At 26.1% G+C, this 10,248-nt stretch overlaps 1 protein-coding gene across 7 annotated transcripts; it reads right to left on the reverse strand.

The window, feature by feature from the left end:
* Positions 1–817: 817 nt before the first annotated feature.
* Positions 818–9,213, reverse strand: LOC127069628 (phospholipid scramblase 2-like). Of its 7 annotated transcripts, XR_007783639.1 has the most exons (8): positions 8,834–9,213; positions 8,551–8,700; positions 7,166–7,377; positions 5,981–6,142; positions 4,564–4,710; positions 4,289–4,495; positions 1,618–1,812; positions 818–1,245 (listed from the first exon to the last, which is right to left on the reverse strand). XR_007783639.1 is itself a non-coding variant. In XM_051006819.1 (7 exons), the coding sequence occupies exons 2-7, from the start codon at positions 8,910–8,912 to the stop codon at positions 4,460–4,462; spliced, it is 786 nt and encodes a 261-aa protein (XP_050862776.1). In that variant the 5' UTR covers positions 8,913–8,961; positions 9,042–9,213; the 3' UTR covers positions 3,150–4,459. The 7 variants fall into 7 exon arrangements, 2 of the variants coding, with proteins under 2 accessions (XP_050862776.1, XP_050862775.1); XR_007783642.1 differs by lacking the exon at positions 1,618–1,812 and having other exon boundaries at positions 833–1,245; XR_007783638.1 differs by lacking the exon at positions 818–1,245 and having other exon boundaries at positions 1,555–1,812.
* Between the last annotated feature and the right edge of the window lie 1,035 nt (positions 9,214–10,248).

Consider the following 10,248-nt stretch of genomic DNA (forward strand, 5'->3'; position numbering starts at 1 on the left):
TGACGCTCTACCTTATATACTGCATGTACTTGCTAACCATGCGTCGGGATGGGTCATACTCCACACGCTATGCTACTACACGGGCTGTTCTGCACAAGCGTCCACTGGCCTTGAGTAATCTCATATCCTATTGTCTTTTCATACATGCATCAGCTAATTTTCGGTGCAGTTTAGTCGGAGACTGTATGTATCGTTTTATGCATGCTTGCTGGTCTTGGGTACAGTATAAATTGAAGCTCAACAGGTCACCCCTCCACACGGGATCGCTTACCTTGGGCACAACATAGTCTTACAATATATACTGTCATTCTGCTGACCTTAGTATGATAGTCAATCTGTTAAATTCACTAATAATTCACTATTTGTAAGAAATTTACACACAAGTACACAGAAACTTGACTGTATATATATATTTCTGTAAAACTGTTAAATTCTAATATATATATATATATATTAGAATTTAACAGTTTAACTATCGTACTAAGGTCAATAAAATATAATAATATATATATATACATATATATTATTAGAATGTAAGGAAATATAGATAGGTTTAATTATATATTCAATTTAACTATAATAAAATATAGATATTATTTATATTTATATTACTATCCTTATATACAACATAAGGAAACTATATATTACATTTTGTTATATATTCAATTTAGCTATAATAAAATGTAAAAATTAAAATTTACAATGAAAAGTTAACAATTCATAAATAAAATAACGTTTAGAATGTAAGTTTTACATCATGGAGATTTTACAGACAAGACATGATTATTTAAAGACAAATACATTCCATAAGTGAAAAATATTAAATTTTATTACTTGTTAGTTAATAACAACCCATTAATTCCTTTTTTCAATCTTTGTACTGTATCTTCTGTATTCGGAATCTTCCATTCATTTCGCGTATAATATTTTTTTTTTAATGTTTTATCGAAAAATATTTGGCGTGCATGATATTTCGTCGATATTCCAAAATTTGTCGAATTATATATTATTAATTTTCTTTTGTCTCTCATTATTCAATACTCTTTCAGGGACAAATCAGTCCAGGTAGCTTTTTTCCATGTCTATCGACTGCATCGTTATATATAATTATTATAATGACGATAATGACACATAGAAGTTTATATAACATCTTACTCCTAAAAGATCATCAACACCTTTAGATCTATCAAATTCAAGGTCGGCCAATAATTATACTTCGCGGTATAATAAACCCCATTTAGTACGCTACATAAAAAAAAAATAAATACTTTTGAGTTATTACTTTCATATTATTATGTCTATCGTAAAATAATCACAGAAAGATCTCATAATTAATCACGTTCGTTAAATTATCAATATTGTCCAAAATCATTTGTTAAAATTATAAAAATGACAATAATATATTATGAAAATATATAGAAGAAACATGCATGATAAAACATAAGATTCGATACTCTCTATCCTCATCGAGGTCGCTGCAGAGATTTAATTCTGTTTCATTCTCACAATTTCAACATTTTTTATAATTGTTTTATTTATTTATTTATTTATTTATTTATTATACTTTGTTCCATATACATTTTCTATAATTGAATATTGCTAAATATATTTCATAACCTCTTTAATTTTCATAGGCAGATTTTGAGATTTTGACTAACACTTTTTTACAGAGTAGAAATTCCGTGCTCGACAATAAAGGGACATATGTTATCTTTACTCTGTCGGTAAGTCTTATCTACATTGTACAGTCGGTAAAAGAGTTGAAACACGCAGGACGGCTTCATGCAAAATAATAGTATCTTGATATAAATGCTACAATAAAAACAGTACATTTTAATATATAGTATGTTTCTGAATATTTTCATCTAAAAATTATTTTAGAAATTATTTTGAATAAAAATTTACATTTTCATATAATAACCAGAACCGAGCCTAATTAACGAACTTTCAAATACATAAAATAAAATTAAAAGAAATGAAATGTTCTTTTTCCGTAAGTAATTTATTATCTAAGGAAATTGTATAACAATAGATAGACGAAACAAAAACAAAAATCGAATTTTCGATTTTAAGAAATAAATAAGAACGTTGTGTATTAGATGAAGTATATAAGAATATATAGAAATAATTCATTTTGAATACAAAAAATGTTTCAGTCAATGGATTAACAATAAACGATTTAATGGTCCGAAACTATTTATTAGAAATTTAGAAACAATGGTAATATATTATGAAAATATCTATAAGAAATATACATACGTAAGCAAATTCACTCAGTATTTTCTATCAAAATGCATTACACATACATAAAAAAAGAACTTGAACTTAAACGATTTAAAAATCTATTATACAAAATTGCTTAATTCTTTAACTATAGATTTAATTTAATTTATAGTTATTTCTTATTTTAAATTAACAAATTTTTATTTTTATTTTCGATATTTCTTTTTTGAATGAATTATTTTTAAAATTCTTTTTAAAATTTCATTATTTTCTTATTTTAAAACTCTTCTATTGTACTGTAAAATGCAATATAAATAATTTTAGCTTAGCATAACTGATACATTATACATATCAGATGTTTCCATAGTAATTTAACTAATCAAGAAAAAATCTCTTAAATCCCTAAAGCAACCTCATTTTATATGCCGAAATAATATAGGATCCTTATCCACTAAAATTCTCATGATTACTCATGTGTATTATCCTATTTATATCTGATAATAAATACTGTATATTTCTTATTGGTTTTATAAAAATAAACTCCTTTACTATGTTACCTATTTCTTTTTTTTTTTTTACTTTTCCGAATTCATATCTAATTTCATAAATAACTTGAACGATATTATACAGCTTGTGATGTTTTTATTAAGTTCCAAAGGCTTCATATAATGTAAACAATGTTTCTTAAAATCCTTTTCAATTTTGCATGTTTAACATTTAATCTATCATGTGTATTGCTTAATCTACTTAGCAGGTAAAATTATACATTATACGAAGTTTCTTAGTTAAAATGTAGCTTTGTAAGCAATCACGTGTATTATTTATAATCATAATTATATTTCTATTTCTTCTTGCAAATATAGTAAAAATTTATTTATGTTATATCTTATTAAATTAAAGTTGACAGGTAACGGCTCTCTAATATGAAAATAAAATAATATATGGTAGACTTATTTCACCAAATCAAGTAATAACAGGTACATTATAAAATAAATTGTAAGAGCATATTATGAGAAACTAAAAAAATTCTTCTATTTCTTTCTTTTCTATCTTTATTAGTTCGTTCAATCGAATTTATTTCAATATATAATCTGTGAAACATTTTTGTCACTGCGTATTACTACGAGCGAATTAATCGCTAGCTTATTATAGTTCTTTTTCCTTCGGTAACAATAATTATGAGTTTACAGAAGACGCATTTTGATCGTATCGGTAATTTTGTTAAATTAGAATCAACCGATCGTAATATTCACATAGTTGAGTTTTCGACCCACCGATACGTTCACCCGCCCCTCGCAATTTTCTGATGTTTACTTTTCCTTTGTTTGTTCGAACAATTGAACATCAGCTGACTAGGATCAATACTGCATCTACCGATAAAACAATTAAATTCCGTATGCGCCACTGGCGACCGATACAGTTGTTCGTTTTTTTGGCATATGAACTTATTATTATTGTTTTTTACTAATTGCTTTTAATTATCAGACCCTTTTCATCATTTTATTTTATGATACTCATTTTCATTGTGATAAACGAAATCTAAGAAACCTTACGCAATATATTTTCACATACATACGAATTGTATAAACCATATGTGTTTTTTATATCTAATAGAAATCTGCAATTTTATAAAGAAATGAATAAAAAGATTTTAATCCTAAAATTATTAGACTGCACCATTGCATCTTGATGAGAGCGTCAATTATCAACAAAACAATGAGTTAATTACGTATGTAAATCCAAATAATATGATAGTTATATTTCCCAAATATTTTTCTTCGATTGTATACTCGGATACGAAACATTTTTTTATTCGCATTTCTAAGAATATATTTTATTTCTTAAAAAGCATTTTTTGAGAATTGAAATGTGGTGGACCTGTTTTTTACAATTAAACATGATTAACCATGTGGTATGTAACTTATTTAATACAGCTCTGACTACTAAAGCTTCTTAAAAATTATGCTAGATGACGCTAGGATCTCAAAAACTTGTTCGAATTTCAATGAATTCAGCTTAAATATGTAAATTCTCATTCATACTCTCCAATAAAAATTTTGCATACCTCTGTATTGTATGATAATGAGAAATATATATTTCTTAAAGTTGTCAAACGAAGCGGGAATATAGCCGCCATTTTTAAATCGAGTCATACAGTTTAATTGCACTTGATTGTACTTTATTCCAAATAATTGTGTATGAATAAATCGATTAAAATTTTTCTTCGTTCACTTTCTCACGTTCCCTTAACATTTTCGAAGTATAAGTGTTCCTGAAATATAAATATTAATAAATATCAATCGCAAACTTTAATAGAAAACTACATAGACTTTTAAATACCATTAAAAAAGATGCACCAAGTAATAGACTCTTTAATCTTATATCGAGATCTAATGGAAAAGTAAGTAAAAAAGTGTAATCATGGATTGTATTATTCCACTGATGCATTAAAGAGGCCATCTGATGTGAACCATCGATTGAAATAATCTATAGAAATAAGAAAACAAATTTTTTGATTAGATACAAATTCCACGAGGGAATAATATTTATTAAAATATTTGATAGGAATGTTTTTTTATCTTTCTATTGTATTGAAAAATCTGCATAATATATAATACTGCAAAATGATATAATATGCATGAATCATGATATTATCTAAAGTTATGAATTTCTTTTCCTTTTCCTGTTTATGTCTGACTATATATGCATGTATCTATCATAGACTGTATCTTTTATAGACTATAATCAAGAATGGATTTGATCGAATCTAACAAAATTTTATACGAACGATATACCTACCGTATGAAAATGTGCTATCTGAACTCTCAGATTAATCATTTCAAGTACTTGAAAATAGCGATCGCAAAAATCTACAATTAATTGTTAACTTTTAAAAAAATGGTTCAAGCAATTCTAATGAATTTATCGTCCGATATATTAGACAAAATTTTCGTTATTTTTCGAATTTTTACTCACATGAATTATCTCAATGTTCTTAGCCACATGTATCGTTTTCGGTACACACTTAACATTATTTTCAAGTCAAATGATATATTGACAGACAAAGTAAAAGAAAACAATTATTGATATCACTAATACATGTACTATGATAACGTTTGTAGCTCTTTTTAAGTCGTGTACCGATAAAAGTACTTACACGCGTAAATAGTATAGTAATGAGTTATCAATTGTATAATGCAACTTTTTTTAATTATGCTCATTGGCTGTGCGATTGGTTACTTAAATATTTGCATTATTGTGAAAAAAAGCAAAGACAAGAGAACATATTAATTGAGATTATAAAAAATTTACTAAAAAAAGACCACACAATGCAAGCGTAAATTTGATACAAATATTAATTGCTAAAAGTATACATTCGATTTGAATAGCTCGTTCAAATGGATATGATAAATGATGATTCGTCATGGACTTAATAAAGAAGTGACACCAAAAGAAAAGAATTAAAATGAGGAGAAATTAAAAAATAAGTAATTTTTTGTTGTTCTCGTACATTTTTAATATGAAGTAAACTTATTTATTCGTTATATTGTGTATTTTATAGTTCTAATATTTAATACTTTATTAAATAAAATAATTTGTCAGCTTGCAAAAAAACCAAAAAAATAAATAACTTTTACATATTTATCAAACTCCACAACGTGTAATGTTTCCGGCACATATGGTATAAAAATGACACAATTATTCAAAAATTTGGCAAGGAGTTCATTAAATGAAAGTTATTAAATTACAGTGTTACCTGAAATTGTGATTCCTTGTACATACAACAACTACATGCATTCGGTCCGTATATATTACACAAAGGTTTCCGTGAAGGATCGTAAACGGTAAAACTCGGGCCCAAAATAGAGAAATTTTGTTCCACACTCCCAATTAAATCCGTACTCGATACCGTAAGTTTCTTCGTAAATAAAGAAAAAATATTTAAAGTAGAATATGTATTATAGATATTTAAAAAATTATCGTACGTATGTCCTTGAAGTAATCATCTATTTTGAAAAATAAAATAAATAATACAAAAATACCTTCATGAAATGATATTACTATAATATTAAAAAAAAAAAATATATCTATTTGAAAATAAATGTCGGGAGAAAATATAGCCTAGAACTTAAATTAGAAGTTTTCCGTAATTTAATTCTGGAATGTACACCATCAATGTCTTTAGAGATTTCAAAGGAATTTGCTGTTTCTCGGAACACACATTCAAGCAGATTAGAGATTATCTTTCAATCTCATTAATATGAGCCTAAAGATTGGACATACTTTTAATTCTTTTAAAATATTCTAATTCAGTTTTTAATCATATCTTCTACGTTCTAATTCAAATATTTTTAATAAAACTACAGGCAAAATAATTTAAACATGGTTTAATTCAATTTGGAGAGCGCTTTTAATTCAATAGCTTCACGTTCGAAGCAATTGAGAAATTATAAATATGTGAATATTCAACACAATTGTATATATAATTATATTAATATTTCACCAAAATAGATGATTATTTTAGAGACATCCTGTACACCGTTTTGTATGTGTATGTGTATATAAACATAGTAGAGAATAATATTAATACGAATGTCAAAAATCAAGTGGAAACAATTCACACGTTAAATAATTTTCAATGATCAACAGTTTTATCACAATTTTACAGACCTTCATTTGAAACATTTTTAAGATTCCTTTAAAAAGTAATATTTAAAACATTAAAAACTTATTTTTTTAAATAAAACTAAATTCTAATTGCATGGAATTGATAACAATGAATTTTGTATCTTTCATGTACAAAAAGTTGTAAATATTACCGAATAATTATATAGATTTGCACAAAATTAATTCAGTAATTAACATATTAAATTAAAGAAAAAAAAAGAAAAAATAAAAAGAATGATATTCTTTAAAAAATTATTAACTATATATAACTTACGTGTACCGGTCCAGGCATATATTTCCATACAGGATTCTTCTTTATAACAAACGCCGTTTCTCCAGCTTGATCTAAGAAAATTAATGTAAAATCTGCAACTCTACATATGTAGCTTTCTTCGTTGTCCGCACGAGATTCCGTAGCTAAAAAGATTGTTTCACCTTTTGGTACTTTCACTCTATATTGTTTTTTATTGCCGGATAATCCAAATACTAAAAAATATAAACAGTTAAAGATGATTATTTTTCAGATGAATATAAAAATTCGATGAAATTCCAGATGAATAAAAAATTCGAAATATGCAATACGTCTATATATACAGATTGATTATAAATTAAAAGCCAGGTGAATATCTCTTTTATTAGTGGGAATAGAAAAAAAAAGTATGTCAAGAAAAGTTTCATAAGTTTATATGTCAAGTATTATTAAAATATAGAATACGAAATAAAACATCACCAACTATTGATTAAATAGGAATTTGAATAATTGTTAGTTTTTCTTATGGAATATCTTATATTTTTTTCAATTATTAAATATTTTAATTATTTATCTTTAAAAAAAATATTTAAAAAATATAGTCCTAAAGTTAATAATAAACAAAACATTAAACTGGAAAATATGCTGTGTTGTCGGAAGTAATAATATTAATCTTAATGAAACCAAAATTTATAAGAATTACAAGGGAAAATTATAAACTTCATTAATCAAATAACATCTAAAAACTTTTGTACAAAAAAGTACAAAAAAGTAACAAAATGTACAAAAAAGTATGTTTATAAGATGTCGATTGTACATACAAGAAAATGATGGATACTTTGAACACTTATTAAACGATCATTCAATTTCCGGTTTAATCAATAGTCGCGTGTTATATTCCACTCTTAAAGCATTTGACGCATGAAATTATGAAACTTTTTTCTACTGCTCCTAAACGAAATATTCAACTGGCCCTTCATTTATAATAATTCTATATAAATGGATATATATATATACATATAAGAAATTAAATCTTCTGGAAAGTTTTTAACGATTTACGATACATTTCAATATTGATATTTCATATAGAAGGATCTAAAGTTTTTTTTTCCGATAATATTCATCTATTGTATTATACGTACAACGACATATCAAGAAAAAACATATATAAATATAAAAAAAAACTCTTTTTAACAATATATATGTTACTGAATTACGTTATATCGAATGACATAATAAATTAAATTTCATATGAAAATTAATATATACATATGTCATAAGCATATGCAACAAGATTACGTATACACGTATATCTACGTAATCATATGTGTCCTTAAATTTTCATATTCAAAATTAACTTTTTAAAAGACCTTAATATCTTATATAGTTTCGAAGAAAAAGAAATTTACGGCCGTTAAAATTGATTATCCTTTGAATTTCCAATTGTTCAACTCCAGCTAAGAAATGCGTTCCCGAGAGTACATTCAATTGTGATCTGGGTGTTGAGATCCAGTCCATAGTAGATATTGGTATTGGTCTTCTGCCCGAGATATTTTCACCTGATTGTAACACCATAGAAAATATTTCTTATTCCAAAATAATCTAATAACGACAGAAGGATGAAGGTAGCGAAGGAACGAGGAAAATGTAACATTTACGTACATAGTTACGTATAGATATAGATAGACGTACCTTGTGGCTGTACCGTGATAACAATCGGTCCTTGAAAAACCGGTGGTATACTAGATCTTTCTTGCTCCTCTAATTCCATATTTCCGTTTATTATATAAATTATATGCGTCACACTCAACAATCTTATTCTAAAAATTTATGCCGATTGTATCTAAGATCATCGTATACAGAAATTTCGTATATACATTTTGCTTATATATTTACGTACATATTCAACACACATTTATTTCAACATTTCTCCGCGATATTGAACGTTTACATGATTCTCTATCATTTTGCATTCACTACACTTTCGTTTCTTCTTCTTTGTTGATGAAACAAAAAAGATTAATTTTAATTCGAACACTCATATTTTATGTCGTAATATATTCTATGCGTATCTATATATATATATATATATATATATATATATATATATATATATATATATAATGAAAACATGCACTTTTAAGCGTATTACGTTGTTATTAAATTTTTTTTTTAATTTTCTAACGGAAAATATTTAAAAAAAGATAAATAAATATCTATATATATCTGTATATAATTAATCAAGTCGCCGACCATTAACACTGAAGTCAAAAATATTTTCTCACTGCCCTCACTTATCCGTTATACTGTTATCTTTGATAAAATAAGACTTATCATGGCGACGGATAAGCGCTATCTTTCATCTACGTTATCCGGTTACCAAAAAAAAAAAAAGAAAAACTTGTTAATGCGAATTAAAAGACAAATTATTAAATAACAGAAAGATCTAAGACAAGAATAACTAAGGAAGAAAAGGGGGTGTTAGAAAGTTGATAGAATAGATTAATTATATGTATAGAAAATGATCATAAAAACCACATCATGAAAAATTTTTATTTTTTTAATTATTTTTCGCTGTACTTGTTAATCGTTGCTATTATGTATGCATATCGCGCTTCTCTCTTTCTCTTTCTTTTGAACACTGCATCTCTCGATTTAGAAATTAGATTAGTATACGCGAGATTCCATGTATGTAGCTGACGTAATAAAATGATATTCTATGAGAACAAAAAGTTTTCGTCACGAATTCTTGTTATATAACGAATATATATATATATATATATATATATATATATATATATACGCGCGCGCGCGCGCGCGTATGTGTGTGTGTGTACATAAGTACCTACCCTAAAATTTGTCCTTCATTTTTAAGGTAAACGCGAAATATGTATACGATATTTGTGGAATTTTAAGCACGTGCGATATATATTCGTTTAAATAGAGGTGAGGTGTCATTTGATAAATGGAAAAGATGATGAATTTGGAGAAACAAGATGATAAAGTCTAAAAAGGTTTGTCAGACAATTATTATTGTCAAAAAGAATACATAATTCATTTAAAAAATCGTTTACCTAGGAAAATAGTTCAAAGAGTTAAAATTAATT

The sequence above is a fragment of the Vespula vulgaris genome, chromosome 16 (assembly GCF_905475345.1).
Source record: "Vespula vulgaris chromosome 16, iyVesVulg1.1, whole genome shotgun sequence".
Taxonomy (NCBI): Eukaryota; Metazoa; Arthropoda; class Insecta; order Hymenoptera; family Vespidae; genus Vespula; species Vespula vulgaris.

Bases quoted from the DNA above. Each gene is read 5' to 3' on its own strand.
- LOC127069628 (XM_051006819.1), bottom strand. From the start codon at position 8,912: ATGGAATTAGAGGAGCAAGAAAGATCTAGTATACCACCGGTTTTTCAA. The intron at 8,701-8,833 runs GTACGTCTATCT...TGTTACAATCAG, and splicing joins TATCACGGTACAGCCACAAG to GTGAAAATATCTCGGGCAGA. The intron at 6,143-7,165 runs GTAAGTTATATA...TTATTTACGAAG, and splicing joins ATATGCCTGGACCGGTACAC to AAACTTACGGTATCGAGTAC.